Source organism: Hippocampus guttulatus, chromosome 15 (genome assembly GCF_054856545.1).
Source record: "Hippocampus guttulatus isolate MCC_2025c chromosome 15, RoL_Hgut_1.0, whole genome shotgun sequence".
NCBI classification, from domain to species: domain Eukaryota; kingdom Metazoa; phylum Chordata; class Actinopteri; order Syngnathiformes; family Syngnathidae; genus Hippocampus; species Hippocampus guttulatus.
Window position 1 is genome coordinate 16,522,099 of NC_141275.1, and position 15,363 is coordinate 16,537,461.

Genomic DNA, 15,363 nt, shown 5'->3' on the forward strand with positions numbered 1-15,363 from the left:
GGGCCCCCCCCCCCTTTCTTGGTCCAAATGTTTTCACGCTTAGAGAACAAAGCAAAGTCATCAGGCAGGTGGCAGTCGATGTTTTTAATTTTAATTGAAGCCGAGCAGAAGAAGAAGTTGCGCTACAAGAAAGGACGGACGGGGCGTCGCGCGCCGTCAGAAACGCGATCCGTTTACCATGCCGACGTGTTTCTCAAACGCGGCTTTCCGCCTCGCTTCCACCCGATGACGTCGCTTCCCGGCCGGCCGGCGGCTCCTCGGCTCTGAAGGGGAAAACGCAGCGGCCCGACGGTCATCCTCACCCTCGCCCAAATCGATCAACTGCACGACGCCCTTACCTTTCGGCGGGCAGCGCGGCGCCGCGTCCGCCCGTGTCGACGGCAAGGCCGAATTCACCGTGGGAAGGTCCCGCCTCCGGCCGGTGAAGCCTCACGTTTTCCGGCGCCCGACGATCGTCACGCGACGGGGTTCCGCCGACGCCCGGCGCCTCGGCGGCCGCCGACGCCAGTCGGGATCGGACCGCGGCCGGGTGGTCGCCCGTCAGGAAGCGCTCCGTCAGCTCGGCGTACGCCTGGGCGGGGCGCAAACAAGCGGACGTGGTGGACCTTTCGCGAGAGGCGTCGGCCACGCGGGCGGCACGCGGAGGACGCCGTCACCTTTCTGCGGTCGTCCGTCAGCATAACGTCCAGCGACGCCGCCAGCGACGCGAACGACGGCCGGGAAGCGGGAAGCTCGCTCCAGCACGCTTGCATCATGTCGCAACTGGGCACACGCGGCGGCCGGTCACGCATTCGTCAGCGCATTTCGCAGGCGGCAGATTGCAGATCGCGCGCGCCTCGATCACGTCGTCGTACGTCGTCGGGTCAGAGCGGCGCGTTTTGTCCGGCATGCTCGGGTTACGTCGCCCGGTCGTAAGACGTCATGCTGCGCGCGAGCGGGGCGAGGCATGCTCGATGTCGGGCGTCCCACATGTTGGAGTCGGCGTGAGGTGGCGGCACCAAGCGGTGTCCTCTCTTCAGCGCGGCGTAGAATCGGCGCGTCGCGGGCAGGTCCGAATACGGGCTTTCGCCTGCGGGAAAAGGCGGCGGTCAGACGCTCGTCAGAGCTGCGGCGGCGCGGCGTCTTACCCAAAGAGAAGATCTCCCACAGCAGAACCCCGTAGGACCACACGTCGCTCCGGGAGGAGTACGCGCCGTGGGAAATACTCTCCGGCGCCATCCACTTGAGCGGCAGCGAGGCCTGCGGGGCCAGAAAGGGACGTCACGGCGGCGGGGGGGGGCCCAAGCGCGACCTGCCGTGCGGTTGCGGCGCACTGACGCGTCCTCGGGCCACGTAGTCCTGATCCTTGAGCGGGTCTCGAGCCAGGCCGAAGTCGCCCACCTTCACCAGCCGCTCCTCGCACACCAGGACGTTGCGGGCCGCCAGGTCTCCGTGGACGCACTGCCGCGCACGACACACGCACGCTCAGCGCACGCCCGCGGCTCCCCGCCCGGGTTGCGCGAGCCTACCTTGCGTGACGACAGGAAGTGCATGGCGCTGGCCACCTGGAAGGAGAAGCTGTGGAGGTCGCTTCGGTCCAGCGTCGCCGAGTCGCTGACAAGAGGCGACGGCGCCGCCTGCTGGTCCTGAGCTACACGTCCGCGTCCAAACACAAGTCAGTTGTTGGACTCGGGTCCAAGAGAGCCGCCGCCGCCGTCCTGCCCGTTTCCCTCCTCAAGGCGGCTGATCGGCGAGCCCTGCGGGAGCCCGCCGGCGATCCCGACGGGAGGGAAACTTTGAGAACGCGCAGACTTTCCCGTCTTACCTGACGCCGCGTCGTCGGTGTCGTCGACGATGGCCGCGCCCTCCCGCTTGCTCACGTCCATGTAACCGCCGTCCGCCTCTCTTCACACACACGCACACACGCGCGGGAGTCACGCGTGTGCAAGTGCGTCTCTCCGTGCGGGCATGCGGGCGCGTACCTCTTGGCGAGCGCGTCGGCGTGAACAAAAGCGCGCTTGTGGCGTCGCAGGTAGCCGGCCAGGTCTCCGTGGCAACAAAACTCGGTCACCACATAGACGGGACCTGCGGGCGAGGAGGGGCGTCAGTGTGTTGGTGGCCGGCGGGGGGTGGGGGGGGGGGGGGGCTGAGGTCACCTCCTGACGTGCACGCTCCAAGCAAGTTGACGATGTTCACGTGAGGGCCCAGGTGACACAAAAGCTTCAACTCGGACAACAACGACCGACGAGCGCCGCTGTTGGCTGATCACACACACACGCACACACAGACAATCAGGTGCTCGAAGCGCACACGGCATCAGGACGCGGGACACACATTTGAGCATCTTGACGGCCGCTCTGGTGGTCTTCCGGTCCTGGAGCAGACCCGACACCCGAGCTTCCACCACTTGTCCGAAAGCTCCCGAAGCCAAGTCTTCACCTGCACACACACACACACACACGCGGCAGCTAGAAACGAGCGCGGGCCCCCCCTCGGCACCGCTCGCGCACGACCTAGCTCGATGTCCTCCCTGGGGATTTCCCAGGCGGCGCTGTAGGGCAGCCGCTCGGGGTCCAGGTAGACGCACTCCAGCCCGTCGGGGCTGACGGACTCGATCAGCTTCCGGCGGACTTTGTAGCGAGGTTTCTGATGGGCGGGGCGAGTCTCAGTACACTTGGAGGAGGAGGGGGGTGGGGGGGGGGGGGGGGGGCGAGCGCGACCACGCGGCGCATGACTGACTTTTCTCCACAGGATGACGAGTATGACCAGGAAGATGATGGCGACGAGCCCCAGAACCAGAACCAGCGCCAACATGGCCACCTGAGACGAAAGAGCTGGACGGGAAGCGCACGGTCATTACCAAAGACATCCATCGTCCGATACTTGTAAGTATGGCTCGTCGCCGCATTCGCGCGCCCGCCATACTTACAAGTGGACACCAGCCGGAGGTCTCTGGCTCGTCGTCCCGCGGGGTTGGAGGCCTCGCAACGGACGGCGGTCAAGGTCTTTGGACTGTCCGGGATCAGCAGGCTGCGCACCTGCCGGGCGGGGCGAGAGCGCGTGAGGTCACGGGCGGCCCCGCGCGGGGCGGGACGTCAGCGCTTACCTGGGTTAGGCCCCCGTCTGCCAGGACGGTGATGTTCTCCGGCGGGAGCGAAACACCCGACTGGCTCGTCCAGCGGCCTGTCCCGTTGGCGCACCTGCGGGCAAAAGGCTCGACACTTCCTGTGATGTCGCACAAAACCGCTCCACGCTAACGCGTCACCGTGTTGGCGGGCGGATGGCCTCCGTGTTGATCTTAGTTTTGCCGTCTTGCTTGTTTACTGTGGCGGAGATGATGTTTGCTGCGCGCAGCGCTTTGTATCCAGCGGCGGTTGTTTTCAAGTGCTCGAGAAATACGCTCGAGTTGAGCGCGCTGCCGCTAAGCTAAGCTGCGTTATTCTTACCCGTGTGCACTGTGACAGGCGAACCAGGTGACAGAAGGGGGCGGAGCTCCTTCGCTGACGCACAACATGGCCCGAGTGCTCGTCTGCGTCAGCGACGTGATCCTCGGGGGCGCTGCCGACACAAAATGAAACCAGCGCACAAACAAACTTTAAATTTGGTACGCATTTTCAAATACACGCGCGCACACACAAGCGCTAAAAACGCACACGGACACACATCCAAAAACACACGTAGACACCACAAGGCACAAACACACTCCCACGCAGGGAGTGACTGGTGACTGGCTCGCTCGCTCGCTCACCTTGAACTTGCAAGTAGAAGAGCACGTCCTCCCGCTCATCTTCATTGAAGATCGTGGCCGTGTAGCTTCCCGTTTGCTCCAAGCGGACCCTCGCCATGGTCAGAGTGCTGACGTATCTGTCGCCAACAGATTGGTTGCTCGTGTCGGGTTAGCATAGCTGTTAGTGTGATGTCAGCGTCGCAGTTAGCATCGTTGCTATGCGTCAGGTTCGCGTGAAGGGCGTCCTGGTTAGCGTTGCTCTTCACGCTCTGGTTAGCATTGTTAGCGGCGGGGTTGTTCCGATCTCGGTTAGCGTTGTTGGCATGAACAGGGTCGCCGGGTGATGGTTGGCTTCATTTTAGCATCGCAGCTAGCGGCGCGGGAGCCACGATGTTCTCGGCACGATTAGCATTCATGTTAGCGCTGGCGTCACCATCCATCCTGGTTCGCACGATGGACAGCCCGGAGGTCGCATCGGGGTGAGTTTTGCGGTCCGCGCCATGCCGGCAGCGTTAGTAGCGGCACGGTTAGCGTACCTGCCGTCCGACACGCGTGCGCTGGACACGACGGTGGTTCCCGCGGTGACGACGACGGCGCTCCGGTTATCTTTGTGCCACGCCACCGTGGGCGGAGGGTGGGCGTCCGCCGCCACCCGCAGCGTCACCGTGTGACCGACCGGCGAAGACACGTTGGTGTCGTGTGTCGCGCGCGCGGAAACGTAACCGCGATCTGCAGAGATTCCACGTGATGTGAGCGCGCGTCCCGCTCTTTTAGCTTGTCGGAACGTGCGTTGTCACGGTTGTTTGCGTGCGCTGGTAGGTGTGTGCTCACCCAGTATGGTGACTGTGATGTTCTTTTCCACGCGCCGTCCCTGCAGACTTTCCTGGACCGCGCACGAATACACGCCTGCAGGAAGCATCGGCAACATCTCGCCGTTAGCGTGGCCAAAGACGAGCGGCGGCGGCACCTACCGGAGTCCGCCAGCGTCGCCGAGGGGATGTTCACAAACGAACGGATTCGATCGGGCAGAAATTCTGTCAGAGACTCAAATTCCTGGAACGACACGAGGCAAAGGCGCACAAAACGGGTCATCGGAAACCCGAGCCGCGGGTCCGAGAATGCGAGCGGAGGCGACGACGCGGGCGCGGTACCTCGCTCCGCGGGAACTTCCACGAGAAGTAGGCCATGTCGACGTGTCGGACGGTGCAGTTGACGAGGAGCGGCCGTCCCCGCTTCAGCACGCTGCCGGATGCCGTCAGGTCCGCCTCCATGGCCTTGGCGACTGGCGGACGTGTCGGTGAGCCGCGGGCGGGCGCGCCGGGACGACGGGGCCGGCCGACGAAACTCACCCACGACGCTGAAGACGTAGTAGAGCCGCGAGCGCGTCTCCTCGGAACCGCCGGAGGCCACGCACACGTAAGACGAGTCGTCCAGGCGTCCCGTGAAGCCGCGGCCCGGCTCGTACGTCGGTCCCGATGTCGGCGTTCGGTCCCCGCGCCGGTACAGGCTCACGTTGAGAAGCGGGTCGGACACCGCGCAGGGGATGGTGGCCTCCTCGCCGTCCTTCATCACCACGCCGGAAGCCACTGGGAGAAACCACTCGTCCGGACCTGAGGGGGGGGGGGGGGGGGGGGGGCGTGAAACGATCGTCGGACTCGGAGACGCGTCGTCCGCCGCTCACCTCGTCCGGGTACGAAGACGTCCATCTCCCTGATCTGATCGGACGCCGACTCCTCGCAGGCGTATCTGCCGGAATTCCTCCAGGTGACGTTGAAGAGCCGCAGGACGCTGCGGGATCCCTGCTTTTCCACCGCCGCGTTGCCCTCTTCAAGCTCCGGCCGCGGCAGGCGCCACGACACCTCGCTCCAGCCGGAACACACCTGGCCCAAAAGCCCGCTTTCGTCAAAGCCCCGGCAGGTGCCTGAAGTTGCGTCAACGCTCGAGCCTTGAAACACTTTTCGATTTTTGGGGGGGGGGTTCAAGGGCCTCCCCAAGAGGGGCAATTAGATCGGAGGAAGAACTAAGAGACCGACAGATAGCATGTGACAACCCCGCAGAGAAACAGAGAGAGACTGACCACGGTAAAGTTGGAGTGAGGCTGGAGCAGAACCTGCGAGGCGAGTGGAATCAGCTCCAGACCGACGCCCCGCTCCGGAAGACCCACCAGCACCGCTACACACACACGCACACACACACACACGCACGCACGCACAGCGTCGTAAGCCCATCCAAGCGATCAGCAAGCAGGACAGACAGATACTCGGCTTTGCGTTCTTCCTCACCCAACAGGAAGCGCAGCACTTTCAGACTCCCCGTTGGTGCTCGCAGGGGCGCCGGCATGACTCCCGAATCTGACCGATCACATCACAGACGCCGTTTTGTTGATTTGGACTTTCTCTTACACCGTCGCGCAATATCTGGCCCGCTACAGGTAAGATGTTGCGCGCGGCGCAGGACGCGTTACTTGGAGGACCGTGCCTGTTCCAGGTAACGACACGCCGCCGACTTTGGCGCGTTTCACCTTGTCTGGCTACATGGTGGCAAGTTACTTGCTACGAGTCGCTGGTTACACGCCGCGCGTCACCTTTTGCGTGGCGCGCGGCGCGCTGTACATGTGTCATAGCGCCCCTCGCGACTTGCTAAACATTCCATAGCACACGGGGGCCGGCGAGCCAGCAAACAGGAAGTCGCACTCACCGGCGCGCATCGGTCGGCCGACGTCCGATCGGCTTCGGCGAGGCAAAAACGTTCGACCTGCACAAAGGCAAAAACACGTGACGACGGGTGACGTCGACAAAACCTTCATCCAATGACGTCGGCGGAGAAAGACGAACGGTGTGGAAAATATGCGCGGGTCACCGCAGGGGGGCGGAGTCAAATAGCGCCAAGTCAACACACACGCGCGCACACGTCTGCTAAAAGCATCAACAAACTTTCTCGTCCTCGCGTGACATCCGCAATCCGTATTCGATGCGTGAAGGGACTTTCCCCCAAAATGTCGATCGCGGGTCGGTGGGGCGAAGTCAAAAAGGTTGCCATGGAAACAAGCTTTCACACCAGCATCCAAACCCGAGCCGCACCGAAATGTTTTTCTTCCAACCTGCTCCGTCCTCGTCCTCCTTTTTCCCGTCTTCTTTTCGGCAGTCCTCCTCCTCTTTCCGAGGCTTTTTCTTCCCGTCGCTCGATGCCTGGAAACTCACTGACTCAACGGGCGAGCGAGCGGGCGGGAGAAAGAGAGAGAGAGACAGAGGGGGCGGGAACGGGGAGGGGGGGGGGGCGGAGAATAGGAGCGAGAGAGAGAAAGAGGGTCTGTTTTCATTTGCATCTCTTCCAAGCCAGACAGGAAGTCAACCGAGGTCCAAAGCGCGCGCGCACACACACACACACACACACACACAGAGTGAGTCGTAAACGCGGAAAGTCGAAAAGTCGTCCACTCTGGCCCGTCTCCGTATATGGGCGGCCGTCCCCTCATTTGCAGCAAGCGGCTCAACTCGGCATCCGACTCTCAGCTCTCCTCTCGCCAGTAACGTTTGGCTCTCGCGCGTGCGCATCCGCCACAGAGACCTCGGTCGACTCGCAACGCGTCAGAGAAGCGCAACGCGCGGCCCTACTCCGAGGCGTCCGCGACTGGAACAGCGACCGGCCGGATCTGTTTCACTCAAACGTTTATTTTACAGCCGGGTGGCCGTAAAATATAGAAAAAAAATTGTAGCGGTGGAAGTCTGAAGCTTTCTCTGCCCAGCCGTCATTGGGCTCAAAACTCGGTTTGTCGTCGGCGCCGGCGGCCGCAATACGAGCGCAGCTCATCCTGCCGCTTCCTCCCTGATCTGGAGTCTGAGCTGGACTCTGAAGAGTCCTTCCTGGACCGAGCGGGGCTTCCCTCTCCCTGCGACTTCTCTCTTTTCGCATTCATATAACAGGGCGCGGCGTCCGGCAAAGGCCGCGTGAGCGGACGCGAGCGCAATGATGCGGCGGGGGAGACGCGCGGTACTCGAGCGATCAGAGTGCGGCGCACGCAGACGTGTGCTGCCTCACCGTTGTCGTTCTGGGGCGGTGAATCAAAGCCCGTTTTGCAATAAGGCCGCAAGGGAAGAAAAGGTGAGCGGGCGGAGCCAGCCGCACAAGCGTACGCATACTTGCGCGATGACATCGGCGAGAAGAACCGGTTGAGTCCAAAAAATAAAACAACAACAACAACAAGGTGACCGAGCAGGTTGGACGATATCGCCCAGTCACGTGAATCCGTGCGCTCGCCCAAGATCCGCGCAGAGCGAGACGAACGCCACGCGAGCCGGAGAGAAGCAAAGCGGCCGGGTGGACAGGAGACCCAAAGGACAGAGCGCGAAAGAAGGGGGCAGGGAGGGGGGGGGGAAACGGACAAAGCGCCAGCCGGATCGAAGGAGTGACGCGGTAAGACCCCCGGGTGGCACGGCCGGGGAAACGCCTGCTTTCTGTCGGCTTGTCGCCACAAAAGCCAATCCGCCGAGCGGCGTCCAGTGTTCCGTTCCATTCACGGCGACCCGTCTTCTCTCCGCCAGATGCCTCCGCCCCGGCCGGTCCCCAAACCGAGAGCCCGCTACGCGAGGGACAACCTGGGCTCCGCCTCCCCGCCGGACGGCCAGTACGCGTCTCTGCCCGTCAAAGAGAAACGTTTTGTCGCTCGCTCGCTTTCCGTGCGCGCGAATTCATCGACTGCGGGCCGTCGCGAGCCGGCTGAGTGGCGCCTTTCCTTGATTTCGGGAGTCGTTTTACCGCCGCTCGGCTTTTAACGCTGTCGCCGTTGTGAAAAATAGCGGCCAGGCCAAATTCGAGGTATGCGCGGATGTTTGCTGAAGTTCGTTTAGGTCGTGGAGCAAACTTTGGGGCTTTTTTTCTACGTGGCTTCAAAGGACAGGAAGGCGAATGACTGCGGCGGCGGCGGCGGGCTGAGTGGTTTTCTGCGGCGACCGTGTCGTTAGCGCTTGAATCTTTTCTCGTCCTAATTTGCGAGCGACACGGACACAAACGCGCGCGCGGCTTTGTTGGCGTCTGTCCGGGCGGCCATGCTGACAAACGTTCTTCTCGTGGTCTTGTCTTTCAGGAATCGGACGCTTTCCGACGGAGATCAGTTTGGCACGGGTACGCGCATGCGCACGCACACACACAATAACAGAACGCTGTCCAACCTCGGATTGGGCACCCAAAGAGTTAACCGGCTCAACTCAAGTCCACATCAGTGTCAAAAACTGGTTTGGGGAACTGGTTTGCAACCAGTTTGTGACATCACTTTAACACACACACGCTCACACCTCACAAGAATTCAACGTTCGCCATCCATCAATCATCCGCTCTAATGACGACTGTGATGATGTCACCATCTCCCCCCCCCCCCCCCCTCAGATGAAGACGCCGGGTCACCTGTCGACGTTCCACACGGGGTGGCGGTCGTCGTCGACTCGGCCCCCGGCCCGACCCCCTCGCCTCCCCCATCCATACGCAGCATCGCTATCGACATCGCTCAGCGCATCCCCAGCTTAGCCGGGGCGGCGAGCGCCATCTCCCACTCCCCCCCCGCCGCCGCTCCTACTCGAAGCTCCTCAAGCACGCCGCCCGCTAACTTGGCCGCCGTGGTTAGCTCCCTGTCAAACATACCCAGCTTAGCGGGTATGCTTAGCCTGGCGGCTAACCCGCCGTCCCAATCTGCCAAAGCCATCCGTCCTTCGACATCAGATGGTAAACCAATGAGGGGGTGCGCACGTTCCCTTCAAGACCGTCAAGTCATCCGGTCCTCGTTCTTGTTTGTTTTTTCTTCTTCCGGTCCAGATGCCATCGTCGCGGACTCACCGGCACCAGCAGAGGGCCAGGCAGGACTCGCGGGACCGGGTCGCGGTGAGCCAAAGTCAAAAATCGGGACACCGTCGGCACCTCAAACTCGGCAGAGCAGACCCCGCCGCACCGGGGAGGGGTCTGGGGTGGGATGGGGGGTCGGGGCCTCATCGCTCAGCAGCTAGCGAGCGGGCCCGATCGGGGTGTGGGGAAAGGCTTTTGCAAGGCGACCTCCGCGTTGGCAATTTTCCACGCCTCCCCCCGCCCCCGAATCACCACCGTTGCTTTTCCCGATCTCACGTTCTACTCGCTTCGTCCTCCGCGTGCAAACTCTTCAGAGGAAGAGGACGACGATCTCTACATCACCGTGTTGGAAAGTTGGGAGGACGACGCGGATTCCGACTCGTCCGCCGAGGAGGACCTGTACCAAAAGTGGCCCGGCCCCTCGCCGGCGAACGGTCCCGTGAGAGGAGACCTCGTTGACAACCTGCTCAAGTGCGTAGCGGCCACGTTCGGTGCACCGCACTCGCCAGTCCATCTCGCGCCGCACCCGGCATGCATCGCGCTCCTTCATAAGATGAAAGCCGCGCGCCGGCCGGGCCGCAACGGCACCGGACCGTTTCATGAGCCGTGACATCTCGCCGCGGGATTCGACTTGCTTACACAAATTGAACCCGAGCGAGCGGTCCTCGGCCCGCTACGGGACCGAGCGCTCGGACTCGACGCGGCACCTCCTCACGCGCTTGACCGCTGTCGTTTGGTTTGCCGGGGCACTTGCAGTCGCTCGACGAGCGCGACGCCTCCTCGGCCGGCCGCGCCGCCCCCTTTCCACGTCGCCCAATCGGCCAAGAGCGGGAAGCCTTCCAAAGCAAAGACGCCAAGGTACACGCCGCCGATCACGCACGTGGGGAAGCGCGTCGCCGGCGCCCACGGGCCCGGCTTTTGCGCTTTTTGTCGCGGTCGTCCGCCTTGTTCTGGGCGCTCTCGTCGGGGCCGACTTTCTTCTCGCCGTCATTCTCGGTGGCCTTGCGACGGGGCTCTTTGTCCTCGTCCTCGTTTCTCGTTCTTCACCGTCACGGTTGTCACGCTTGAGGTTCGGGGTCGCTTTTTGCCATCGTCCTCGCGGTGGCGGTCGGCGCATTGTCACCGTTTGTCTTCGCAGCGCGGCGACCATCCGAGTGTCGAGAAAGAAAGGACACGGCCCGCCCGCCGACCCTCAAAGCGCGGTGGTCCGAGCGAGCTGGTTGGACGTCTGGAAAGGCTTCAGGTAGAGCAAAGAGCTTCACGTCCGTCCGGAGATGAGCCTCGCGTTGCGATGGCGACGACCCAAAGGAATGAAAATGCTCCTCATCAACGAAAAAGGGGCGAATGCGTCTGGAATTGAGAAGGGGCGGGGGAAAATTCCTTTTGCCGGTCTTAACCAAAGCCGGTCCGTCCTGGCCTCAGTGAGACGTCGTCCTTTGGCAGAGCGTCAGTCGGAATGACAAAATCTCTCCCTCTTTTTATCCAAGTCAAGCCGGCTAGCGATAGATCGATGGACCGCTCGATCGGTCGCCAACAGAGGTTCTGCTTCTTCTTGTGCTCAGCTCTTTCTTTGTTTTAGACACAACGTCTTTTGGGCCACGCTGGACGGGCAGTTGATGTCTCTGTGGAAAAAACGCACGGTAAGCTCCTCCTCCCGGCCGCGAGGGCGCGCCAACCGAGTGACGGCGGCCGTTTGTGATCAGGACCAGTTCAGCGAGGTTCTCTTCCACGTGTCCAGCATCACAAACGTGAAGAAACAGGAGAGGGGAAGATTCTCCGTCTATTTCAAGAAGAAGCATTACGACTTCATGGCTCACAGCGACGGTGGGTCCCGCCCCCCCGCGGCCTTTCGGTCCGTACGCCCGAGCGCGCCGCACCCTCACGGCCTTCTTCTCGCAGACGTTCAGGACGGCTGGGTGCGGTCTCTGCTGGCGTCGCGGGGGCGGCCCGGTCCCACCGCCCCGGACCTCCACGGGGCCATCACGGTCAAGGACCCCAAGAGCCACTTCTACGCCGCCGTCTGGGGCCACGACTTCTGGATTTACCAGAACAAAGACGGCTTCCAACTGGGCGTGGCCTGCTACAGCATCCCCCTCAACCTGGCCACCGTCCGGACCGCCGGCAAACACTCCTTCACACTCGCCACGCCGTTCCGGAGCTTCAGGTACGCGCCCCGCTTTCCTCGGCGAGGCGCGGCCCCGCCCCGTCTGACCGGCTCGTCTCCCCCCTCTTTGCCGCCGCCGGCCGACAGTCTGTCGGTGGATTCGTCCAAGGATCTGTCCGCCTGGCTGGCGGGATTGTCCTCGTCCATCAGCAGCGCCCTGTCCTGCAACCAGGTGGCCGCGCGTCTGTGGAAGAACCCGTCCAACCGACAGTGCGCCGACTGCGGCGCCGCCGACCCCGAGTGGGCGGCGGTCAACCTGCTGCTCGTCATCTGTCACGGCTGCGCGGGTGAGCGCGGGCCCGCGGCGCCGCCGGCCGCGCTCACCGGCCGACGCTAACGGCCTCTCCGCAGGGCAGCACCGAGCTCTGGGCAGCGCCGTGTCCAAGGTCCGCAGCCTCAAGATGGACAACAAGGTGTGGACCGAACCGCTGGTCCAGGTGAGCGGCGAAGCGGGCCGCGGCCGTTCCGCCGGGAAGGTGGCCGCCTCTCTCTCTCTCTCTGACTTTGGAAGCCCCTCCTCTCCCGCAGCTGTTCGTTGCACACGGTAACCGTCTGGCCAACCGGGTGTGGGCCCCCCTGATACCCGCCGCGGAGAGGATCGCTCCGGAGGCCTCCGATGAGAGCAGGTCAAAGTTCATTCAGGATAAATACAGCAAGGGGCGCTATCGACGAGTTCACGCCCTGGCGTCCTCGGCCGAGGCGATGCAGCAGGTGCGAGGCGCCGTGCCCCCCCCCCCCCATCCCCCAATCAAGTGCGCGTTTGCAACTCCAGTGTTGTGTTCTAGAGGCTGCGAGAAGTCGTTTGTGGCGGCGACGTGGAAGAAACCTTCTGGCTCATCTGCTCGGGGTCAAAGGTAACGCACAAAGACGCATCCCGTCACCTCATCTGACGTGGCTTCCTTCCTGGCAGGTGTGTCAAACGGACCCCCTGAGCCCCTCCCCCATCCAGCTGGCTGAGAGGGCGGGGCAAGCCTTGCAGGCCGAGCTACTCAGACTCAACGAGTACACAGGTCAACACACACACGGGTCAACACAAACCCCCCCCCCCCCCCCCCTTTGCGGCCCTCGTGAGGAGAAGCGGCGATTGGAAAATGACGCGGCGTGACGTGACAAACCACCCGTTGCGTCGTACCCCCCCTGGAAAAGCCAAATCGAGTGGGAAAACCCCGCCGAGCGAGTGGAATTGAAACGTTGCGCTTCCAAACGGGCCGCCCTCGAATATTAGCGCACCCCCGCCGATCGAGATGGGCACGGAATCGTCTTTTGCGACACGTGTGAGCACACATTGAAATAGTCATATGCCCCCCCCCTCTTTTTTTTTTTTTTCCCCCAACAGAGGTTCCGCCCTACTTGCCCAAATTGGGACATAGGAGAGCGGAGTCCAGCTGCTCAGGTAAAGCTTTTTTGTTCAATTCAAAGGGATCGCAGATGACGAGCGTGACGTGCGCGCGCGTAGGAGACGAAGACGAGGAGCTTCACGGCAAGCTGGAAGAAGATCGTTTCCTCTTCTCGGTGGAAAACGACTCGGCGGCTTGCGACGTGCTCGACTTGCGGGAGGTTTTGTCGCTTTTCCGAAAAGACGGGTGCGCGGTGCCTTCGACTACGGCGGCGGCGGCGGGAAGCGGCGCCCTGACGAGCGTTCCTCTCCGCAGGGCCACTTTTCAGTTTGAGTTGATCACGTTGGACAACCGCTTCATTTGCGTGGCCGAGAGTGAGGACGAACTGCTCGTTCACCTGGTGCACATCCTCAAGGTGAGAACTGCCGGGGGTTGGGGGGGGGGGGGGGCGCTCTTCGACCAGACTGGCCACGTGAGCCGCTTTTCAGGTGATTCTCCCGGCCGGCGTGTCGTACGCGGAGGTGTGCGGGGCGGTGGGGGTGAGCAAAGTGCGCGTGCTGGAAGACGGCGGCGCCCCGGACAACTCGGAGGCCTGGCTGCTGCTGTGGGACGGCGGCGTCAGCGTCCATCGCGTTGGCCGAGACGCCAAGCGGAACTTGAAGATGGACCTGAGCGCGCTCGCTCACCACGGTAAGCCTCCCCTCGGGGCGGACGCCGGATCCCAACGCGACGAGCCGCACCCAAAGGAACCTTGGTCCCGCTTCGCCTTTCTTCAGAAAGGGACCCGTCGGGAGACCTCGTCACCGTGGTCTTCGGACACAGGTCGGTGGGGCGCGCCGACGCTCGGGCGGGGACGCTCGCTACACGTCAATGGCCGCCGTGGGTCGGGTGACGCTGTGGCGTGTGCGCGCAGGCGTGTGTCGCTGCACTTTGACGAGCACGAGAGCTGCGGCAGATGGTACCGCCTCCTGCGGGGCGCCTTGGACACTCCGGAATCTCCCGTCGGCTCCGACCCGCCGAGCGACCTCAAGGAGACGGACTCGGTGCCGCTCGCCGTCCGGCGATGCGTCCATCACGTCGAGAGCTACGGTCCCGACTCCCCCCCCCCTCCTCTTTCCGGCGGTCTTTGTCTCCGCCGGGCGCCTTCACGCCCTCGTCTTCCGTCTCGCGCTTCAGGTCTGAAGGTGGAGGGCGTTTACCGGCGCTGCGGCCTGGCCTCCAAAGTGTCCCGGCTGGCGGAGGCCCTGCTGCGATCCCCGGCTTCTGCCCCGCTGGAGTCGGACGAACAGGGCGCGCTGGACGCCGCCGCCGCCCTCAAGCAGTACGTCCGGCAACAGGAAGCGCAACTCTTTCCCGAGAGCGACCGCAAGGACTGGACGCGCGCCGCCGGTGGGTAGGACCGCGTGGCCGCCGCTTTTCGCATTCACCCGCGTACGGCGCCGAGCCCCGGCGTACGGCGGTACCTGGAGCTGCGAACGTGGTGCCAGTGCCGGTACTTTGTGTGCGAAGACATTTCAGATGAGCGCGCCAGGTTCTGCGCCTACCGACGCTTGCTCCGGCAGCTGCCCTCCGCCAAGCGAGCCACGCTCAACGCCTTGTTTGGACACTTCCACATGTGAGTCGGCGTGGACGAACATCATTGCGGATGGCCTCCTGCGCGCAAGGAGACAGAAAAGGCAAAAAGAGTCACCCTCTGGCCACCCTACGGAAAAGTGAAAATGTTTTTCTTTCCGCCGGCGCGCACCCGCCGTCATACGGGGCCCGCCGGCCGTGTGGCTTCGTCGTCAGGGTCCAGACGTTCTCTCAGGTCAACAAGATGTCGGCCCACAACCTGGCCCTGGTTCTGGTTCCGTCACTCTTCCGCAGTCTGAACGGCGACCTGCTCAAGCTCACCCGCGAGTTGGTCCTGTACCACCCGCGGCTCTTCCTGGTAGGTGGCGCGAGGGCCGCGCGGCGTTTGCGCTGCCGGCGGGAAGACTCACCGCTGCGTCGGGACGCTTTGCAGACGCACAAGGAGGAGTTGGAGGAGGAGGAGGAGATCACCGTCCTCTGAACAACTGGAACAAGAAGAGACACGTTGCTGAGCAAGACGAGCCCAAAGGTCCGCTCGTTGACGGCCTGTGCGCCGTCTCGCTGGGTACTGATGACGCCGAGCGCCCTCTGCTGGCGAACGACAGTCAAGCTTCATCCCTTTGCTTTGAGCGGCCTTGAATTTCCATTTTCTGCCTTTGTCAATAATCCACAATTTCTTTCCTTGAAAAGACTCCTTTGTTCCTTCCGCAACGTTCACCTTTGGGGGAAACGGACGTTCTCAAAAGGACTCC

General features: G+C 62.9%; 2 protein-coding genes across 7 annotated transcripts; one reads left to right on the forward strand and one right to left on the reverse strand.

Moving 5' to 3' along the window:
• Positions 1-69: 69 nt before the first annotated feature.
• On the reverse strand, positions 70-14,652 carry LOC147194284 (platelet-derived growth factor receptor beta-like). Of its 5 annotated transcripts, none has more exons than XM_086131799.1 (28): positions 14,503-14,652; positions 6,787-6,905; positions 6,404-6,460; positions 5,989-6,057; positions 5,784-5,878; positions 5,388-5,586; positions 5,056-5,316; positions 4,858-4,988; positions 4,678-4,759; positions 4,538-4,612; positions 4,243-4,435; positions 3,728-3,843; positions 3,426-3,537; positions 3,086-3,179; positions 2,909-3,017; positions 2,719-2,813; positions 2,493-2,625; positions 2,314-2,418; positions 2,136-2,240; positions 1,962-2,064; positions 1,805-1,884; positions 1,509-1,630; positions 1,318-1,440; positions 1,128-1,239; positions 970-1,069; positions 657-762; positions 339-571; positions 70-263 (listed from the first exon to the last, which is right to left on the reverse strand). In XM_086131799.1, the coding sequence occupies exons 1-28, from the start codon at positions 14,550-14,552 to the stop codon at positions 194-196; spliced, it is 3,249 nt and encodes a 1,082-aa protein (XP_085987925.1). In that variant the 5' UTR covers positions 14,553-14,652; the 3' UTR covers positions 70-193. The 5 variants fall into 5 exon arrangements, 4 of the variants coding, with proteins under 4 accessions (XP_085987925.1, XP_085987924.1, XP_085987926.1 ...); XM_086131798.1 differs by lacking the exon at positions 14,503-14,652 and adding an exon at positions 7,745-9,046 and having other exon boundaries at positions 6,807-6,905; XM_086131800.1 differs by lacking the exon at positions 14,503-14,652 and having other exon boundaries at positions 6,807-7,737.
• On the forward strand, positions 7,977-15,300 carry LOC147194285 (arf-GAP with Rho-GAP domain, ANK repeat and PH domain-containing protein 1). Of its 2 annotated transcripts, XM_086131804.1 has the most exons (26): positions 7,977-8,119; positions 8,248-8,330; positions 8,790-8,827; positions 9,089-9,421; positions 9,512-9,577; positions 9,853-10,009; positions 10,295-10,396; positions 10,677-10,781; positions 11,118-11,178; positions 11,242-11,362; positions 11,438-11,702; positions 11,790-11,989; positions 12,054-12,139; positions 12,231-12,413; positions 12,488-12,556; positions 12,613-12,712; positions 13,039-13,095; positions 13,159-13,285; positions 13,355-13,454; positions 13,528-13,729; positions 13,816-13,861; positions 13,953-14,128; positions 14,216-14,428; positions 14,549-14,654; positions 14,828-14,969; positions 15,045-15,300. In XM_086131804.1, the coding sequence occupies exons 2-26, from the start codon at positions 8,248-8,250 to the stop codon at positions 15,090-15,092; spliced, it is 3,186 nt and encodes a 1,061-aa protein (XP_085987930.1). In that variant the 5' UTR covers positions 7,977-8,119; the 3' UTR covers positions 15,093-15,300. The 2 variants fall into 2 exon arrangements, with proteins under 2 accessions (XP_085987930.1, XP_085987929.1); XM_086131803.1 differs by having other exon boundaries at positions 13,953-14,428.
• Positions 15,301-15,363: the final 63 nt, after the last annotated feature.